The sequence below is a fragment of the Antechinus flavipes genome, chromosome 2 (assembly GCF_016432865.1).
Source record: "Antechinus flavipes isolate AdamAnt ecotype Samford, QLD, Australia chromosome 2, AdamAnt_v2, whole genome shotgun sequence".
NCBI lineage: Eukaryota > Metazoa > Chordata > Mammalia > Dasyuromorphia > Dasyuridae > Antechinus > Antechinus flavipes.
Window position 1 is genome coordinate 577,102,049 of NC_067399.1, and position 22,666 is coordinate 577,124,714.

Genomic DNA, 22,666 nt, shown 5'->3' on the forward strand with positions numbered 1-22,666 from the left:
TCAGATTGTGAAGAAATTGAAGTCCCTCCAAAAGGAATTTGGATTTTGTTTTAGATTTTATCCCTATAATAGGGAATTATTGAAGCAGGGGAATGGCACGGTTATACATGAAATGTGTTTTGGGACTTTCTCTTTGGCTACTGTGTTTGAGGGAAGAGAGCCTAGACACGAGTTAGAGGTTGTTGAAACAATTCAGGTGAGAAAGGAGAGCTAAAAATAGGGTAATGTTCTGTACATAGAGAGAAGGAGTAAAGATGAAAGAGATTTGGGAGATATATGAGTTATAAGACTTGGCAACTGATGGTATAAAGGAAGTAAAGGGGAGAGGAAAGAATCTGTCAGTCAGAGGTTTTGCACTACTACTATTATTAGGCTTTGCACTGAGAAACCATAGTTATCATAGATTTAAAACTAGAAGGGACTTTTTCAGCCCAACCCTTATTTTATAGATGAGGAAACATAGGCCTGGGGAGATTAAATGACTTTGCCCAAGGTGGCACAGGTGACAAGCCTCAGAAATAGCATTTGAGTCTAGTTCTTCTGGCTCTAGGACCAGTGCTCTTTTTACTGTTTGGTAACAAAGATAAAATGAAACTTTCGTAAAAAGGAACTTTCATACAAATATATACAATTACTTAACTATAAGATAATTTTAAAGGAATAAAGTACTGGAAGGCATTGGGGAAAAAATTTTAGTATTTGGGCCCTGAGCTGGGCCTGGAGAGAAGCTACATATTTTTAAAGATAAGAGGTGAGAAAGGAAGTGCCTTCCAGGAATAGGAGGTATTTGACATGAATTCCTCAGTTCTGTGCCTTTAGGTCTTTGTATGTCTTCACCTTCACCCATTCTCATTTCTGGTTTCAGAAAGTGGTCTTTTCTCTTTCAAGCCTAAGTAACCCCTTGAATCCTTTATTTTCCTCCAGAACCTTGCTCCATTAATCATTCCCTTTCTAACTCACATTTTCAATTCAGTAAGCAGTTTTTAAACATCAATTATGTACAAGAAGGCACTGTGTTAGGACACTATAACATGAATGAAAAATGTCTCCATTTTACAGCTAAGGAAACTATGGTTCAGGCCATACAACTATTAAGTACACAATTCGAAGCCAGGCTTTATTTGATCCCCATAGTAACTCTTGTGAAGTGTAGGTGCTATTACAGTGATATATTACTTTCATTTACAGATGAGATAATATTATGCCATGTCATTCTCCATATAGAGAAAACTTTAGCATCCATTTCTCCATTGCTTGGAAGATAAAATAAAAACTCCTTAACTTGATATTTAAGGCTTGCCACAGGTTAGCTCCAAATTACATTTTTCTCTCATTTAAAAAATTCTGAATTTATCTAATGCCAAAAAATTTTCCATATGCAAAGTAGAACATAAAAAGAGGATTGTATGTGAAACCATGTTCTATTTTGAACAACTTGTTTTTTAAAAATGTTAGTTCATAAATTACATGTTACTTTATAAGCTATCCTACTTGTCTTATTTCCTTAGACCTATATTTCTTTTGGTACATTTTTTTAAATAACTTTTTATTGATAGAACTCATGCCAGGGTAATTTTTTACAACATTATCCCTTGCATTCACTTCTGTTCCGATTTTTCCCCTCCCTCTCTCCACCCCCTCCCCCAGATGGCAAGCAATCCTTTGCATGTTGAATAGGTTACAGTATATCCTGGATACAATATACGTGTGCAGAATCGAACAGTTTTCTTGTTGCACAGGGAGAATTGGATTCAGAAGGTATAAATAATCCGGGAAGAAAAACAAAAATGCAAGCAGTTTATATTCATCTCCCAGTGTTCTTTCTTTGAGTGTAGCTGCTTCTGCCCATCTTTGATCAATTGAAACTGAATTAGCTCTCTTTATCGAAGAGATCCACTTCCATCAGAATACATCCTCAAACAGTATCGTTGTTGAGGTATATAATGATCTCCTGGTTCTGCTTGTTTCACTCAGCATCAGTTCATGTAAGTCTTGCCAGTCCTCTCTGTATTCATCCTGCTGGTCATTCCTTACAGAACAATAATATTCCATAACGTTCATATTTGGTACATTTTTTTTTTTTTTAAAAGCTTCAATGATACTTTTAACATTTTTTGGACAGTACGGTCACTAGCTTTGTCACTCACCCTATTTCTCTGCTTCCCTTCCCCCCCCCCAACAAAATCAAATTACCTTTTCAGTTCTTATTTCTTTCACTCTGTTCTTTATACATTCTTATACTCGGCCTGAGCAGACAGGTATTCATGAGACTCAAAATTGCAGACTCCCAATTCTTTGCATTTGCACAGGCCAGTACATACCAGGAAGGTAGTCACGCCAGTACCTCCTCATTTCTACATGTCAGAATTCTTCTCTTAAAGTTCTACTCAAGGACTGCCTCCTTTCTCCATCATACTTTTCCTAATCCCTCAGCTGTAAGTGTTTTCTCCCTTCTCAAAATGTTTGTGGCAGCCCTGTTTGTAGTGGCTAGAAGCTGGAAAATGAAAGGATGTCCATCAATCGGAGAATGGTTGAGTAAATTGTGGTATATGAATGTTATGGAATATTATTGTTCTGTAAGGAATGACCAGCAGGATGAATACAGAGAGGACTGGCGAGACTTACATGAACTGATGCTGAGTGAAATGAGCAGAACCAGGAGATCATTATATACCTCAACAACGATACTGTTTGAGGATGTATTCTGATGGAAGTGGATCTCTTCGATAAAGAGAGCCTTAATTGATCAAAGATGGACAGAAGCAGCTACACCCAGAGAAAGAACACTGGAAAATGAATATAAACTGCTTGCATTTTTGTTTTTCTTCCCGGGTTATTTATACCTTCTGAATTCAATTCTCCCTGTGCAACAAGAAAACTGTTCGGTTCTGCACACATATATTGTATCTAGGATATACTGCAACTCATTCAACATGTAAAGGACTGCTTGCCATCTGGGGGAAGGGTTGGAGGGAGGGAGGGGAAAAATCGGAACAGAAGTGAATGCAAGGGATAATGCTGTAAAAAATTACCCTGGCATGCGTTTTATCAATAAAAAGTTATTAAAAAAATAATAATAAAAATAAAGTTCTACTCAAGGATTGCCTCCTTTCTCCATCATACTTTTCCTAATCCCTCAGCTGTGTTTTCTCCCTCCTCATATGTTAATTGTGTTCTTTAGATTTTTGTTCTATCCAATATTACCTTCTACTTTTTATTAAATATTATATGCATGTATATATTCTTTACTGTGTACAATTTTAATAAGATTGTAGACTCCTTGAGGGAAAGGACTATGCCATTTTAATTCTTTCCATAGTGTCTAACACCTAGGTGCTTAATAAATGCCTATAGAATTGTTTTGCTGACCAAATTAAATGATAAAGATGACATCACCACCACCATTACATATGTGAACAGACCTTATAAATGGACATGCAATCTTACCCATCATCATAGCTTCTAGAGACTTCATAATACCACAATATTCAGTGAAAACCATAATCATCCATGAAAGTTTAAATAATAGTATATCCTGAAAACTAAAATGGAGAAGGGAATAATACATTTTAGATAGATTTAAATAAAGTAATCATTAAACATGTTTAAGCTTGGACATTCTCTGTATCTGAAAATTCACTAATCCATTAATGTTGGAACTGTTTCAAGATGGCAAGTCTGAAGATGGGTCAGATAAAGAATATTTGTTACCTACATTAATATGTTAGGCTTTTGATTCCTTATAGCTTTATCACTCATGTCCAGTATGAAGGATGTGAGTAAATATTACTGGTTTTTAAAATCCTATCATTCTAATGGGCCTGTTGATGACAATTTCTTCATTTTTTGAAATGTTTTCCAGATTTCTTTATTCAGATGAAGTTCAGATTGGTCCAGAAACAGTCATGACAACTCTTTATACTGCTAAGAAATATGCAGTTCCAGCTTTAGAAGCACATTGTGTAGATTTTCTCACCAAACATCTTAGGGCAGATAATGCCTTTATGCTTCTCACTCAGGTAAGTAATTTTTATTTAATAAAGTTTGTGTTAACATGCTAATTTAGTATTTTGAAAATCTGTGATGTGATGTTCTGCCATTGAGTAGAATGTCTTTGTGATATGCTGTGACTGAAAAAATATTTTTGATGACAATCACACCACCAGTACACCAGATCATATACACCATCCAAAGCTTTCTAGCTTGTTGAATCCTTTCAGAGTTTATGTTCTGCTGGCACAATCTTCCTGTACTCAAGATAATCTTCCCACTATATTGAGACATCAGAATGGAACTTGGAGTCATTTGTCCAAGTGATATTGCTGGGTCTTGGACATCAGTCTCTTATCTTAAGATACTTGTATTTCAGGGATTTTCAGTTGTATCACAAGTTAATAATACTTAGGATAAAAAATTATTTTTCTGACTTATTGCAATGTCTAAAGGATTCATTACTTAATATTCATCACCATTCTGCTAGTGATAAGTCTTTTTCTACTTAATGAAGCTGGTCCTTGGAAAACAGACACAGTCTGATATTAAGATTTTTAGATCTTAAGATATTAGATACAGCCAGATCTCGTGGTCTGCTACATAGCCTTCTGGATCACAAGATTACCTTCATAGTATGATGGGGCATCTAAGACCATCAGTCCCCTTGTAATGTTAATAGATCTAGAAAAATAAGTGTTGTCCCTTAACACATTGTATGGACACTCTATTAAGAATTCATGAAACAATGTACATAGAATTTCATGGGGTGTGAAGGCATGGAAAGATTGAGATCTTCATATTCACACTTATATTGGTGAGATCATAAATCCATGGTAGTATTGAAATAAACAGTAAGTGAGCCAGTTTGACTAAAATATAGAATTTTTGAAGGGAAAACATATAAGTCTGGAAAGTAGATTGCAACCAGACTGTATTTAAATACCCAAAGAAAAATTTGCATGTTATCTTAGAGCCAATGGGGAGCCATTGAAGCTTTTTAGCAGGGAATTGACATGGTTGGATCATGTTGTCAGTATCAATTAGGCAGTTACATGGAGGATGGGTTGGAGAAGCGATAAGCTTGAAGCAGGAAGACCATTTAGGAGACTATTGTAATATTTTAGCCAAAGTGATGAAAGCCTTAACTAGGGTATAGCTGTGTAAATAGAGAGGAGACAAATGCAAGATAGAATAAAGATAGAAATGACAAGCTAGCTATTGATTGGATATAGGAAATGAGTGAGAGAGATTGAGGAGTTGAAGATGACTGAGGTTATAAACTTGGTACCTGGAAGGATGACAAAAGTAGGTAACTTCAAAAGAGAAAGAGTAGATTTTAGGGGAAAGATTAAAAGTTCTTTTAGATTTATTGAATTTGAAATGCTTACGAAATATCCAGTTAGAAATATCCAGTAAGCAGGTTATCTAAGACTGAAGCCCAAGATATCAGATTAGAACTAAACATAGAAATTTTGTAGTCATTTTCATAGAGATAATTAAATGTGTTTGTGGGAAATGACATCATCTGAAGAAGTACTTTTTTTTTATTTTGTGGAGGAAGCTAATTTTATTGAAATGAATATAAAAAAAATTTTTTTTTTTTAATTTGCAGACTCCAGCTTAAGAACCCTTGAGCTAGAGAGAGAGGAGAAAAACTCTCAGATCTTTTCCCCCATAAATAGAGGGAGAAAGAGTATCAGACAGGGAGACTTAAGAACTCAAAAAAAAAAAACAAAAAGAAGGGAGTTTCCAAAGAAGAGAGTATTTGACAGTGTTATGTTCCAAAAAATGAGTACTGAAAAAAAGACATTTGGATTTGACAATATATCATTGGTAATTTTGCAGAGACAGAAATTGGGTGGTTCACTGGATAGAGTGCCAATCCTGAAGTCAGCAAAAACAGTTCAAATCTGGCCTCAGACCTTTTCAAACTGTGTGACCCTGTTTGTTTCAGTTTTTTTTCATCTGAAAAATGAGCTGCAGGAGGAAATGGCAAAACCATCTTTGCCAAGAAAATCTCAAATGGGGTTGCAAAGAGTTACACACAATTAATTGACTAAATACATTTTGGAAAGTAAGTGTAGTTGTCATGATGTCAGAAATGAGATTTCATATGGTTGAGAAATGAGATAGGAAATAGAGGCAAAGGGCATATTAGGGAGACGATTTTTTAAGCACCTGGTAAGGGAAAGGGACTGTATGGTGCTTGCTATATGTACTTAAAATATTGGAATGGACATAATTTTTAAATGATATGTTATTTAAGAAATTGATAAATACTTAAAACATTGGAATGAAAGCAAGTAGCTGCTTTTGACATATTTGGTGTGACATTTATTTGCAGTGTCAAATCAGAATATCTTTGGCCTGTAAGTAAAATAAGTATTTTTTATATGCTTAGGCTCGATTATTTGATGAACCTCAGCTTGCTAGTCTTTGTCTAGACACTATAGACAAAAGTACAATGGATGCAATCAGTGCAGAAGGTTTTACTGATATTGACATAGGTAAGTTATTTATTTTGAACTGAATTTTATTGTTTCTAAGTATAGTAATGCTTCATTGGGGGGCATTATTGGGAGAGTGAGATGTGTAAGGTCAATTGATTAGAAAGTTCACATAATTCTATTCCTTTTGGTGTCAAAATTGAGTTATTTTAATTATTTTTAAGGAAATGTACCTGAAATGTTAATTTTACTGTCATCTTAAACATCTAGTCAAAGCAACAAATATTAAGCACAACCATTATGCTAGTTCCAATGCTAAAAGCTGTAGGGGATATTTAGAATAAGGAAATAAAAGCTCCTTTGAAAGTGTTCATATTTTATTTGATAAAGGAAGTTAGTAAATCATGTTCAGAATAAATCATATAAATAAAGTTGACCAGTAAGACAGTAGAAGAGGTACCATAATTATTTATATGCATGACTATTTGCCAAATGAATTAATCAAAAAATAATTGTTCTGAGAGTTCAGAAGGTCCCATTGTACTCTAGAGATAGAATTTAATTAGATTGATTCAAGTTGGGATTGGTCAGGTTTAAGCCAAGTCTTGAAAATCTTCTCCCTACTCACCCTCCTAAACTCTCTCTCTAGGAAACCAGTCTAACTGTCACCTTCATGCCTTTTGCTTTTGAATTCTGACATTCATGCCCTCTACCTAGCCAAGTTTTAAAGGATGATTTCATCCTTTAAAACTTGGCTGGGTAGAGGACAATTTGGTATTCAGATCTTAAATATCTGCCTTCAAATTTTTTTAAAGGAGCTCTTGGCAGGAGAAAAAGCATGGTTCAGAAACCTTGCTCTAATGAGAAGGGTTCATGGAGAATACTGAACACAATTTAACCTTTTCTTGATGACATATATAGTAATCTGTCCCCTGAATATTTGTTGATTTAACTTAGGACCTATTCTTGTACTATAAATACATAGCAGAGTTATGGTATGTTTGTCTTAATTGCTAGGTATTTAGTTATTACTTCTGGCTGTTGTCAATATATGCATAGCTACTCTATGTCCTATTTAGTTTGCTACTTCTAATCTATTTTGGTCTGATTTAATTTGATGTAGGAAGAAAAATTAAGTTTAACAAGTTCAATTTAAAAAGTCAATAAGGTTTTGGTTAACAGCCTTTTTTAAGTGAAGAGGTTTTATGACAAAACTCATTTGGGATTTTTACTTTGAGGGCCTTTTGCTGTTTCAAAGTTTTATGTTTGTCACAAGTCTGGTATTTTGAATAAATGGTATGTTACTTATCCTTTTAGTAATTTTTTCCTGGCTTTTATTTTACAATTTTATCAGATTTTGTTCTAGAAAAGGAGGCAAAAAAGTATCAATAATGTGGCAGGTTTAATTTTAAAAGTTTTTGATAAGCAGGCTTTGTCTCTAATAGTTTAAAATTATTAGTATATATGAAAGCAGGATTTGTAGTTCTCAGTAGTTTTCTATATAATGATATTATAATTTTTTAATTCGTTTTTTATACATCTATATTATAAAGTTTTCCGTTTACAGTATTCAAGCCACATATAATTTTCTTGCATTTTTTTTTGCTCTTTCTTTTTTTCATAGCTTTTTCTTTTTTCCAAATATATGCAAAGATAGTTTTCAACATTCACCTTTGCAAAAACAATCCAAAATATGTTAAATATATGCAGTTCTTCTAAACATATTTTCATGTCATCATGCTGCACAAGAAAAATCTAATCAAAAGGGAAAAAAACTATGAGAAAGAGAAATGACAACATGGCTTGTATTAAGATGTGTGTAGGAAAGCAGAATTCTCCCTCCCCCCTCCCCCACGTGGCTAAATTGATGAATGACAGTTTAAAAGAAAATAATTTTCTTTTGCTTTCTATTACTGGGTTCACTTATCTCTATAAATTTTTTGATTGATTTCAGCTCATATAGTAATATGCCTTTCATTTAAATTTTAGCTTGGCATTTCTGCATTGCACAGATTTTATAGAATAGTGCCATGTTCATATAGTGTCTTTGAAGAAAAAGCTATTCTGTATAAATTTTCCAGTTTCCAGGCCATGTATACTGGATTTTGAGATCAGCAATATAGATTCAGATTTCTGCCTTGTTATTTAATATTGATGTAGTCTCACTACACTTGGCAAGTAATTTCACTTGGCTAGGCCTCAGGTTTCTTCATCTATAAAAAGAGGGATTTGAAATTATTGATCCTATGAGGCTTACCTTTTTTTGAGTACTAAAACATTTTTCTATCCATATTTCTAAAATAATTTCTTACTTAAGATTTAGAAATCAGATAGCCAAGCAGAAGCTGATCAGTACTGTATTCAAAAAAAAAGAGAGACCCTGGGTTCCAGAAGGGGTTTGATATTAATGAAGAATGATTCGTGCATGGACTTTAGGTCATCCATATGTTTTGTATAATCATAGGATATAATGTCATAAACTTAGAAGTGGAAGGAATCTTAAAACTTATCCATTCCAACTCTCTTTTTTAAAGATGCGGAACTAAAATCAGAGAAATTGTGACTTGCCTAATATCATACTGATAAGAAATGGCAGATATATCTTGTATACTTAATTTCCTAGTTCTCAGCTATGTTATTAATATGTTAAATTATTTTTGTTTTTATTATTATTTTTAGTTAAATTACTTTTGGACAAAAGACATGCTGTAATAAGTAAATTTGAATATGCAGGGAGTCCCAAAAGCCATAGTGTAGTCTTAAACTATTAAAGCTTAAAGCAGGTAAACTGTCTAAGCTATTAAAACTTAGAATTGCACTAAGAGTTTTGGATACCCAAGTATTTGCATGAGTTTTTTTTTTTTTTTTTAATAACATTTTATTTTTGAGGGCATACTTAAAGTTTAGTGTGTTTTTTTATTGAGTAGAAACTTAAAAAATTTTTTTTTTAATAAAGATATAATGTTAAGCCACCAGTATTTTAAATATAATTTAAATTGGATTTTGTTTCTTATCTTTAGACACATTATGTGCTGTTCTGGAAAGAGATACACTCAGTATTCGAGAAAGTCGACTCTTTGGAGCAGTTGTTCGATGGGCAGAAGCTGAATGTCAGAGGCAGCAGCTGCCAGTGACTTTTGCAAATAAACAGAAGGTGCTGGGAAAAGCACTCTCATTAATCCGTTTTCCACTGATGACTATCGAGGAGTTTGCTGCAGGTAAGAGACTATTTTGAAAGAAACTCTCTGGACATCATTTTGGTGGATGGACCAAGAGAAGTGGCCCTTTGGGTGGAGGACTATGGCAACAGAAATAAGATGTAGTAGTCTAAGCAAAGGTAGTTAGAAATCATATCAGAAGTATGTGAGCAAAAAATTTGGCAAGTAAACAATGGTCAAATAATGGGTATGAGGCTGTGTGTTTTAATATCATTTGAAGTTAAGAGACTTGAGATCTGATTCCAGTGATACTACTTGCTAGTCATGTGACTTTAAAGATCAGTCACTTAACTTCTGTAGGCCTCCTAACTCCATATAATTTCCTGTCATTAGATTATAAATTAAAAGTTTTAAGGGATCAACAAATTCTTTCTGAAGGCCAGGGAGATGTTATACAACATGCTCAAGGTGTGACACTTTATTATTTAAACTTGGGTTTCCTGATTACAAATCCATTGCTCTTTCCTCTGTACTCTTTTGCATTTGTTTTCCAATTTCTAGTGCTAGCATTTGGACTGTTTCTTTAAAAGAAACATAGTTTCATATAGATGTGTATTGCATTTTATCATATGATTAGTAATTTAAATTGTTATGCCTTTTGTTAGTCAACAACCTATTTTTATAGACTATACTCAAAAGGGACTAAAATTGATTATCATTATTATAATTGTTTTTCTCTTTTAACTTGGATTGAGTTTAGCAAATCAGTTTTGATCTCATAAAGTTCACTTCAAAGCACATTTTTAAAACAAATGATTTTTTTAATTGAAATTTTATTTGTTTTTCTTTCCACAGGTCCTGCTCAATCTGGAATTTTATCAGACAGAGAAGTGGTAAATCTCTTCCTTCATTTTACTGTCAATCCTAAACCCCGAGTTGAATACATTGATCGACCAAGGTGCTGCCTCAGGGGAAAAGAGTGCAGCATCAATAGATTCCAGCAAGTAGAAAGTCGTTGGGGTTACAGTGGAACAAGCGACCGAATTAGGTATCTGTCATAGTTCATGTTGCAGGGGTGGGGAAAAAAGTTTTAATGTTGAATTGAAGATATTTTGAAGATGTGTTTTTTATATTCTGTTAAATTTTGCTGTCAAAAATTATTAGATTTAGCCAAAAACTATTCAATAAATCATCTAGGTGATTGTGATTCAGATTTCCCTTAATTACTGTGTCTCTATTTAGACCTTGTAAAAATAAGATAGAAATATCTTAGAGAAAGGGAGAAAGATGTCACAAGATTGGAAAAGGGAAGATTTTCCAGTTTTCAAAAAATGTGGTATGTGTATGACTGTATTTCTGGGCATAATTCTAGAATATATTATTAAAGGAATGGTTAATAATGATCTATCATTAGTGACCTCAAAGAACCAGCATATTTTCATCAAAAACAGCTTATGCCAGACCTACTTCTTTCTTCAACAATTAAACTGGTGATCAGGAGAATCTTGTACATATAGTTTATTTTGGAGTCTAGCAAAGCACTTGTTAAAGTCCTTTCTGGATTTTTGAAAAGGAAGGCAGGGATGTGATTTACATCCTATCTCCTTAAATTGTAATTTAAGACCCCAGGTGGGATTTTGTAACTAAATGTGGGGGAGGGGTCCACAAAATAATGATCTTATCAGCAAATATCTGATGTATATACCTATTTTATATACCTTCCTCTACTGGGGTCACATAAATATTGCTTGGGCAAAAAAGGAGTTGCAAGTGGAAAAAGTTTTAAGAAATTCTGGTTTAGATAATATTACAGGTAAGTAAAACTGAAACTGATTGAATAGTCATTAACAAATGATATACTGTCAAAAAACAAAAACAAAAACGATATAGTCTGATGACATCTTAGAAAAAAGGTTGAGTATTCTAGGGATGTATGCGACTAACTTTTTCACCAGTGACTGTGTATTGCATTGAGGAAGGATATTGATATGTTGGGGAATGTCTAGAAGGGTCTATCCAGAAGGGTAAAGTGCCTTAAATCCCTGCTGGATGATGACAGTCAACTAAGAAAAACAAACTTGGAATATTTAGCTGGGCAAGAGAAAGTTGAGGCAGATGGTGGTAAGAATAGTTGTGTTTTCAATTTTTTTTTTTTAAGATACTTTTGGGACAGCTAGTTGGTACAGTGGATAGAGCACCAGCCTTGAAGTCAGGAGGACCCGACTTCAAATGTGGCCTCAGACACTTAACACTTCCTAGATGTGTGACCCTGGGCAAGTCACTTAACTCTAATTGCCTCAGCAAAAAAAAAAAAAAAGAAAGAAAGAAAGAAAGAATTCTTCCATTAAATAATTTCTAGGCAGACTTTGAAATTTATACTGACTACATTTTTTTATTTCTTATGTCCATGCATGACTGCCCTTTATCTCCAGTCCATGTAGAGAGTCCTTTAGTGAATATATCATCAATAATTAGTTCAAATGTATACATTAAAGCCTTTTTTAGTTCAAATAGTTGGATGGTGAAGCGGGTAATTTTGTTACTTAGTTAACTGAGATTAGTGATTCCCAAATTGTGGCTCCTGAAACCTCAAAATTGTGTTAGTATGTTAGTAGACAATATGTTGTTTAGTTAAATTCCTTTCTCCCCCTCCCCCCATCTTTTTTATATTATAAGGAATGGCTTGCTTGAGAGGGGAAAAAAACAAAGTATAAGTGCAACTTTTTAAATCTTTCTCTTCTAAGAGAAAGGAATAAATAAATAAATAAATAAATAGATAAAGACCTGTCCTACCTTTGAAAGTATCTGAAGTAAAACAGAGAGCCCAGGTGAAAGTTTGTTAATATTTTTCTTCACCAAACAACATTTTAATTATCAAATAGAACATTTATTTAAACAAGTTATTTAAAATGCCGAAGAATCACTTTCCTAAGACCATTCAGTCTTTGTTACGTCACTCCCTCCCTAGTATTCTCCATTTCAACTTGTCAGAAGTAGTTTGATCATTATTCAATTCTGAGCAAAGTATGGGCAAAGAGGATGCTTCTTTTAAGTAGATTAATCAAGAGTCTCTTGCCCTATTAGATCATTGGCCTAATTTTGTCTTTCAGAAGAACAGAATTCCCTACTAAATTTTTATGCATTTTTTTCTAGGAAAAGTGGTGTCAGAACTTTGGTAAAAGTGAATAAGATTTAGTGCAGGGCTTCTTCTTCTTCTTCTTTTTTTTAACAAAGTTTCAGAATAGTTATTTATTGGGAAAAAAAACATGCAAAGCATAGATAGTAAGATAATGTTTTTATGTCATAAAAACTTTCTAAAATAAAAAGTAAGCAATATTTTCCATGGGAATACTATTAATATATCCCCAGTAAATACAGGAATAAAGCTAGAATGCTATTGTTTGGTTTAGATATTGAATTGCTATAAATTATGTATACTTGCTACGAGCAAGAACCCTCTCTGCTATTATTTAATACAGGTATAGAAATGAGCTAGAGAAAAGAAATGGCAAATTACTTCAGCATCTTTGCCAGAGAAATTCCAAATGTAGTCACAAAGAATTGGACACCACTGTAACAACTGAATAACTATAGAAATGCTAGAAGTGATGGTGAAATGAGAAAGGGGCAAAGGTAGTTAAAGAGGAGACAAAATTATATCTATCTATGTCATAGTCTACTTAGCAACTCCTAGGGAATCATCAAAAGAAACCCAGTTGAGATCATTAAGAAATTATATATTTTTTGAGCTTATTGCTGGGCATTTTTTTTCCAAGAAGTGTATTTTTAAGTATTGATAAGATTTTCTTCATTCAGGTAAGTCTGAAAAGGACTTTAGATAGAAAAATATTTCTTAATATTTTTATCTCTAGATATCTGCTCCCTCACTGTTTTTCTCTCCCTCCCATCCCCCATTGCACCCAGACTAGAAGTATAATCACTACTCATAAGTCTAATACGAATATTGATTGGCACAGGAGCTTTGATTTTCTCTCCTTCCAGCCTGGGCCAGTTCTCCCCTCTTTTGGTAACACAGTTACCAGGACTTAATATGGACATTAATCACCTTAGCCTACTGCAACTTGGAACTCCTAAGCTCAAGTGATCTATCAGTCTCAACATCTCTGATAGCAGATATTTCACATGTGTTCTACCATATCCAGCCATTCTTAATATTTCTAAAAAGGGGAAAGAGTATAAGGTTAGTGTACTTCCACAATATTTAATTCTGTGTAATAAATCTGGGTCATCATTTATACATGGGTCATGATTTTTTTAAAAAACTATTTATTATTGATTTGATTTGATGTTTTATAGGTTCACAGTTAATAGAAGAATCTCCATAGTAGGATTTGGGTTATATGGTTCTATTCATGGGCCCACAGATTATCAAGTGAATATACAGGTACCACTTTTTTTTTCTGCATAATACATTTTAATGGAAATTTGTATGTATTTATAATAAGTTTGTGATAAAACCCCATTTTTAATGAAAATGTTATATTTGATTAAAGTTACAAAATTATGTATATTATTTGAGACTATCTTCTTTGTTAAATCATATGAAGAAAAAAATATTTGTGACCATTTAGAATTTTATTTTATGAGAGTTAGGAATAGACTAAGCCTTTAAGGAAAAACAGCAATTCCAGTGGATCTCAGAGAGATGGTAGTTTTGGAAGCCTAATTTTAATCTATATATGCAGGATGAACTTAAAGAGACTACCTCATTGTAAAGAAATTCATTTAGAATCATGGAATAAAAACCAAAACAAAACAAAAGAATCATGGAACATTAGAATTGGAAAGAATATCAAGACTAATCTTTCCAGGAGAAGAATCCTCACAAAGTTGCCTTTCCTTAGATTTTCAGTGATGAGTTAAGTAACTCATTGCCTCACAAAAAATTTTTAGTTTTTGTAATATCTTAGTTTAAAAAAAAAAAGTTCTTCTGTCCTAGCTTGATTTTCTATAGCAGCAAACAATAAAACTAATTCCTTTTGCACAAAATCCTTGAAATATTTTCATTTTTTATATCCATTTCTTTTTCTTCCTGTTACCCCTGTAGTTCAATTCTTTGTTATCTTTTGCCTAGATTCCTGGAATGACTTTCACACTGTTTTTTCTCACATTCTAATCCGTTTTGTATGGTTGACAATTCAGTAATGATTCCCTGCTTTAAAAGTAGTCAGTGGCTATTTATATAATAGTTTAAACATAACTTATCATTCAAAACCACTCCACTGTAGAATCTTTCATTACCCTTATGTGTAATGGGCTGAGGCTCGAGTTGATGCACTGAGGCCCCAAGCACGTGAGGCTAAATAGTAATTGGACCATACTCTATTAATATATAAGCTTGGAGAAAGAATGGCCCCCGCCCACTCTTTGTGCAAGTCCTGATGTGTTGTATAGGAAATGACGATTTTGGTGGATGGAGGCAGGGGAGTGGAAAAGAAAGGGAAAGGAGAGACTGCTGGCTGGCATCTTGACACAGCTGCTCGCATTGCCATTGCGACTCTCTCTCTGGTAGCTGGCTTCCTGTTGCAGCTGCCTCTATTGCTATCGCAATCCTTCTTGCCCATATTGCTATCGCAATCTTTTTTCACCTCTTCACTTCAATAAAGATTGAAAATTTTTTCCTTAACCTGAATTCCTGACTCCGGCTGATTTTAAATACACAGTCATTACACTTATGCTCACAAATTACACTGTAGACAAACTTTGTTTTATTCACTGTTAACACTTTTATGTCTTAGCTCAGGATATTTTCTTGACCTCAATTTCCTCAGCTCTAAAATGCAGGGATTGGACTAGATGGGCTCTGAGGTCCATTTTAGCACCAAATCTGTGATTTCATTCTTGATGTGCCTTTTTACCACCATTTTTGTTTTTAACAACGCTACCCATCTTTTTCATCGCCTCCAAATTAGAGACATTCATTTACCATTTATCAAAATACTGTTTTCAGAGAATTGTGATAGGTATGCAAAGCTGAAATTAAACATTTTTTTTTTTTGCCTTTGTAAAGCTAAATTTGCATTATGGTAAAGGAAATAAGACACAAATAACTAAAATAACAAAATATTAAATAAGTGCAAAAAGAAGTTTAAAATAAAGTATTATGTGAAGTATAACATTTCTTTCTTTACCAACTTGGGTTAGGGGGAATAAGAATGCTATTTAGTAAGGTGGTATTTAACTTCGCTTTCAAAAGAAGGGTAGGAATTGAATATTCAAGGAATAATGTTCAGCTTAAGTAAAAGTACAGAGGCTAGGGGATTCACAGCTTATTTCAAGTAAACCAAGTTTTCTGAAACAAATAGATTTTATATATAGGGAGTGGCAGGAGATAGTCTGGAAAGGTAGACTGAGACTTCGGAGGTCCTTCAATGCCAGACAAAGAATTTTGAACTACTTTTTTTAGGGTCGTGGGAGGAATAATGACATTGATAACCTTTGAGCAGAGGAATAAGATGATCAGATCTTTCTTAAGCATTCAGATATTTTAGAAATTGTATGAAAGATGAATTAGCAAAGGGAAAATATCAAAATAGGAAGATGTGATTAAGTATCTTTTAGTAGTCCTGGTAGGTGGAAATGGGCAATACTTTGGGTGTTAGTGAAATAAGAGAGGAGAAATTAGATGGGATAAATTGGAAAAAGTGGAATCAAGATTTGTTAACTGATTGGATGTGAAAGGGAAGGAAGGATAAGTTGAAGATATACTAATTGAATGTGTCTTGGACAGAAATATGTGAAAGAAGGAGGAAGAGTGGCCTCAAAAGCAAAGAGAATTAAATTGTTTTTAGACTTATTAGTTTGAGATGCCAGTAGGATATTTGTTGAGAGTTTTCTGCAGGAAGCTGGTATTTCAGGTTTGGATATCACAAAAAATTTCAGGACTTGAGGTATAGATTTTAACGTAATTGAATTGGAAGTAAGATTGCTAAAGAAGATAGTGTATAAATAGTGAAGGGGGAAAGGACCAAAACCTAAAAAGCCATTTATTAGTAAATTCTTACTTTAAGAGATTGAGAAGAAAGGAATCAAAAAACAGAAAAAAAATTAAATTTTTGAAAATATTTTTATCATAAAGGGGAACAAAAAAACCTGCAGCTGATGGAGTGAATGATCAGCTGTGTCAAAAGCAATAAAGTTAAAGTGAAAAAGAAATAGAAAAAGGCCACTGGATTAAAGGTCATCTTGGGGAGAATGATTTCTGTAGAGTTAAAAGAGTAGGCACCAAATTACAGATTATAAAACAAAAGAAAGAAGGGCAACTGGTAATGAGAAAAATAGAGGCAGTCAGTATTTTCAAAATAATGGAAAGGGAGGAAAAAAGTGAAGAAGTAGTAGTTGTGGGCTAGACAGAAAACTATTTTTGTTTCTTTTCTGAATTGAAAAAATCTGAGCATATCTATAGACAGGTTGGAAGGAGCCAATACAGAGCTGTGAAGGATATGAACTGTCCTTCCTCCAAACTTGCACAGTCTCATATTTTCCTATAATTCATCCTATGTTGTGCTGTCATTATACCTGTTTTAATCCATTACTAGATTACAAATTTCTTGATGGCAGAAATTTTTACTTATCTTTGGGGTTTTCTTTTTTCATTGCTTTGTACTTAGTCTGTAAATTTTTTTAATTCAAAGCTTTGTTCTCTATGAGCTTTTTATCTTCTAAGCTAAATATTCTCAACAAATCTGACAGTTGTTAGCAGTCTCTCATATTTTGAACACATGAATATTTTTATTAATGTCATTTTTTGATACCTCTTTCTTGCTTTCCCTTAAATGTCCTACAGTTAGAGAGTTTAATTTTTTTAGCCTTAGTCAGTACTTTGTTTATATTCTACTTCATTTATCTTGGTAATTTCATCCCTGTCTTTCCAGTTTGTCTTTGTCTTTTTGAAGCTTGATACTGATGATGTTTGAATGCCCTCAATTCCTGGTGGTCATGAAATTAGTGGTAATAAGAGAGCTGTTAAAATATCCCCTTTAATTGGTTGTAGGTTAAAAGTGAAACAATTCACTTATTCCCAAATTATTAATTTCAAAATGAAAGTTTATTGTTGTATAGAAATCAGTTTGCTAAGGGACTGACTTCTATAGTGGCAAAGACCTATTAGGGAAATGGAATTTGGTGCTGAGAATGCATTCTCAATAGGCAGAAGCCTCCTCAGCTGAGCAAGCTACCTTAGGCCTTCTTGCAAAGAACTTAGTTAGGGAAAGCTGTTATATGTGTATCTTAATGAGGGCTAAGACAGCCCAAGTTCATCGGACCAGGATTCCTCAATTGAATGAGAATTTAGAATTTCTGTGGGAGTTGATTTGCCTTTGAATAGTATTGCTTCTCTTATCCTGGGAGGATGGGCCCTGTCACTAGACTCCTTGGAGTCTGCTAGATGCAGATTTCTGAGATCAGAAAAGGGGACACAATCTCAGTGTGATAATCTTAAAGGGAACACAGCTTCAGTAAAGAGAACAGTTTCTCTCCTTCTTCAATACTTTTGTCTAAGTTTTTTTTTCCCTTCCTAGTTAATTTCATATTAACCAAAAGAACCTTTTTAATAAGTTTTAATATTAGTAAGTACAAATTAGACTACAAGTGGGATTTTTCCTCCAGATTCTGAGAAAAGTTTGAAATATGTCAGAAAAAAAATAGAGTGAAGACAGCTCTGTACTGAAGAAAAACTATAACTTAGTTATTGTAACTTTAATTTGAAAAGAAACCAGAGTACAGCTCATATTCTAAAAACAGTAAAAAGCGGTTCATTTACAATTTTGTTAGAGCTGAAGAGCAGAGTTGAGTTTTAATTTGGAGACTCAGATTTAGGTTGGAGATGCTATTCTATCTGAAGTGGACATAGAATTGGGAACTATATAGTTGCCTGATTCCTCTTTAGTGGGGGAGGACTTGACTTGGAAATCAAGAATAATTTGGAAGGAGTTCAATGATAAAATGACAAAGGTGTGATATGTATATAAACATGTATTGTGTGTATATCACAACTACCTATATAGCATACTTTGTTCAAATACTTTACTGCCACTTTAATGTGCACCTACATATTGACCAACCAGCAAACATTTTTAAAGTATTTTGTGCCAACAAAGCTCATGGTCTAATCGGGAAAACAACTAGTGAACTAATTTTTACAGATACTATATATGTAGAAGAAACAGGAAATAAATAAAAGAGGGAGACCAATAGGTCCAACAAGTTGGGAAAATTTTTCTTTTAAACATTTTGAGTTAAGATGTCTACTGGACATCTAGTTTCACATGTTTGAAAGGCAGTTGGGCAAGTCACTTAACTCCAATTGCCTCAGCCAAAAAAAAAAAAAAAGGCAGTTGGAAATATGAAGTTGGAGGTCACTTAGATATTAAGGTAAATTTGAGAATAATCAGCATAAGAAATGATAATTAAATCCATAGGATGATGAAATCCCTAAGAAAAGTGATATAGAGGAGATCCAGACTAGAATCTTTTGGGATACATAGGGTTAGTAGGTGGATAAGGATCTAATAAAAGAGACCAAGGTAAGAGAAGCCAGGGAAAGTAACATTAAAATGACTAGCGTGAACCAGTTCAATTCTATACTATCCTTAGGTCCTTTGCCCACTTTATTCTATTACTGTTGTTATCCTTAAATAATTCCTTGAAGTGTTCCCACTGTCCTTTGCCTTTTGCCTTTGTATGTTGAACATACTATTCAACAAAGCTAGAGAAAATCACTATGCCACTTCCTCTGTGCATTTATGTTGTACTTCAAGGTGATTATTTGCATATTACCTCAATCAACTCACTATCCCACTCAGCAATGTGGTTTTTCTAAATCTTTCTAATTCTCTTCTTTCCTCCACACTCTAAGATGAGGAAACTTTGCCCCATTTTACTGGAAAAAATGAGGCCATTTGCTAAATTCTTCTTCTCTACTCAGATGCCTTTTCCCAGTCTCCTTTCACTTCCGAATCACACTAAAAGATGTACTTCTTTTTGCCAAACCCAACTTCTACATGTATAAGTGATTATATTCATTCCATCACTTTTTCCAGTAGGTTGCCTCCTCCTTATCCCTTCTCTTTCATTTGTCTTTAGTCTCTCCTTGTCCACTGCCTACAAATGTCCGTTACTCCTAGCCTCAAAAAACTCAATCTTCCCATTCCCATCAGTTGTTGTCTCCAAACTCTTCTCTATTCTTTTGCTTCTTTTTACTTAACTCTGTAGTGTGACTTTTTACCTCATCATTCAACTGAAACAGTTCTCTCCAAAGTTACCAATAAACTTTTTTAGGAAAAGAAATGTGTTTATTTAAACAATTGCTTTAAAAAACTTTTTTTGAGTTTCAAATTCTCTCTCTCTCTCTCTCTTTCTCTCTCTCTCTCTCTTCCATATTGTTCTCTAAATTGTGACTAGCTAGAGTTACTAAAAGCAGGGCTAGAGATAGATTTTTAGAGATCAAGTGACAGTTTAATTACTATAAGCATGAGGAATGTAGTTTGTAAACTAGAAGTTCTTCTGGGCAGAAGACCCTGTATATTGCATCAAAGAGATTTTATACACAAACCATAAATGAGGAAGGAGAAGGAAAGTGGATTACAATACAATCATTTTCAGGCCTGAGTAGTTTCCCACAACAAGCCTACAAGTACATGGTAATATGAGTGTTCTCCAGTCCAGTGGGAACAGTTCTTAAATGATTATTTCAAATCCTTGGGATTCATTACTTGATGGGGGGGACAGGATAAGAATTCTATAATGGAAACAAGTTCTAAAGTTTTAATTCACTTCACTTAACATATACACTGTATATGTTCACTGTAACATATACAGATTCTCCAAAGTTAGAGTCTGCTGGGAAAATGGTAACTCTGAAAAATCTAGATTATTAGTATATTGGTTACACATAGAAGATTGATAGTTATGAAAATTGTAATTTCTTTTCACATTCTGAAACCATTCTGTTTGTCATTTCTTAAAGCAAAATAGTATTCCATTATAATCTTATATCACAAGTTGTTCAGCCATCCCTGACACTACAAAAAGAATTTATATTTTTGTACATTTAGGTCTTTTTTTCCTTTCTTTGATCTCTTTGGGATATAAACCTAGTGATGGTATTTCTGAGTAAAAGGGTTGCAAATTTATATCCTTAGTTCATAGTTTTGATGAGGGGAGCCCTAAAACTAATACACACTCTCTCTTTCTCCCTCTTTTTCCTTCTCTTTCCCTCTCTCTCTCTCCCCCTCTCTCTCTGCCCCCAGCCTCTAGCCAAAGTTTTAATTATAAAGAGAGGCAACTGGGCTCAACTCCTTGCAGAGAAGCCAAAACAGGAATCATGCCAGACCAAGGGACCTCCCTTGGCATAATTGGCTGTGAGGGACTCTCTGCCCACTGAAAAGACATTCTCTTTTCATCGTTAACCTCTCGTCTCTTTCACATATTTCTGTAACAGGACTATACTCCTCTTTATCTGTTGGGATTTTTCTGCTAGGAAATTTCTCTGCTAGGGGATTTCTCTCCTAGGAATTTTATCTTTCTCTCTGCTAGAACTTCTTTGATAGATCTTTACTTCTCTGTCAGGACCTTGCCACTAAGAAAGTCAGCCTGCAAAAACTGACTTCCCAGTGTGAATAAACTTTTGCCAGTCTAACTTTTTGGGTTCGTGAATTCTTTTACAAAGGACCTGTGCCAACCAGAAGGGGGTTCCCAAAAACTCTGCCCTGCGCCAAACCTTATCAGTTTCAAATTGTTCTTGTTTATAAGTTGTCTTCCCAATATTGTGAACTCCTTGAGAGCAAGGACTGTTTTTGGTTTTCCTGTGTATCCCCAGTGCTCAGTGCAGTGCCTGGAATGTGATAGGTACTTAATAAATTCTTGTTGACTTATTCTTATTTATGAATTAGAAAATAGCTTTTTTCTCATTTACCTAATTCCTGGAATGCCCAGACACCTTAGTTAGTGTCAGTTATACAATAGATCTATGGCACTTGGTGGCCAAAACAAAACCCCCAAACAAACCAACCAAACAAACATCAACCAAAAACAAGAAGAAAAAGATTTTATTTGGATTATTTTGTCTTTCTTAGGGGAACCAATAAAAGTGTAACAGTAATAGGACAATTTTTTAAATTTCAAAGGCTTTTAAAAGAAACTCTTTAAAATGATTAACCATTAAACAATATCAACAACAAAAAAAATCACCTGCTTAAATAAAAGAGCCACTGAATGCTTATGGTTGTCTTATGTAGTCACTGCTCCTTCTGTAATTCACTGGTGCCTTCTTTTTAAAAAAGTCCTTCAGGATATACAAATACTTATTACTTAAACATTTTCTGACTTCTATGAAAAGTAGAAATTAAGATAAGAGATTTGTCCAAGTATAACTTGTTATAATTTTCCACCTTATTTCTATAACCATTCTTTTAGGAAGAATGGAACTTTTTTTGTTTCTTTGAAGTAGTTCATATTTAATTTTCTTTTTATTGCAGATAATTGAATATGAAAAAAAACAAACTCTGGGACAAAATGATACTGGATTTAGTTGTGATGGAACAGCTAATACTTTCCGGGTCATGTTCAAAGAACCTATAGAAATATTACCCAATGTCTGCTATACAGCATGTGCAACACTCAAAGTAAGACTATATGATTTTTTTAAAGACTATATAACTTTATAAGCTAATGTGTGCCCACTGCTAAAATTTTTGTTACTATTATTTTATTGGAAAGTGCTTTCAGACATAAATTCTGAATAATGGGAACCTTTCTAGGTAGAAATAAAAGAGAATGTGGAGAAAATGATTCTTTGGTTTTTAGGAGAAAATGATATGTAAACTGAGTTCTAATACTTAACATTTCATTAGGGAATCCTTCATTTTAAATGAAGGAGAAGACAAAAGAGAATAATTCTTCCAGTTGCCTGGTTCTCTTTCTGAAGCCTAAGAATTTCATCAAAGTCTTCAACAACAGTTTTTTTTTAGTGACTTCAAATGTCCTTTAGCTTCTCTTTAAAGTATTATGTAGCAGTTATAATATGTAGTGTGGCATTCGTAATTAGAA

The 22,666-nt window shown here is 33.7% G+C and overlaps 1 protein-coding gene across 2 annotated transcripts in view; it reads left to right on the forward strand.

Moving 5' to 3' along the window:
* The window catches only part of HDGFL3 (HDGF like 3), a 190,152-nt gene that overhangs the window by 164,362 nt on the left and 3,124 nt on the right, over positions 1 to 22,666 (forward strand). For both annotated transcript variants that reach the window (XM_051981179.1, XM_051981180.1), the window contains 6 exons: positions 3,863 to 4,019; positions 6,395 to 6,500; positions 9,461 to 9,658; positions 10,454 to 10,646; positions 13,916 to 14,003; positions 22,096 to 22,242. In XM_051981179.1, coding sequence (XP_051837139.1) covers positions 3,863 to 4,019; positions 6,395 to 6,500; positions 9,461 to 9,658; positions 10,454 to 10,646; positions 13,916 to 14,003; positions 22,096 to 22,242 — 889 coding nt within the window. The remainder of the gene's footprint in view (positions 1 to 3,862; positions 4,020 to 6,394; positions 6,501 to 9,460; positions 9,659 to 10,453; positions 10,647 to 13,915; positions 14,004 to 22,095; positions 22,243 to 22,666) is intronic.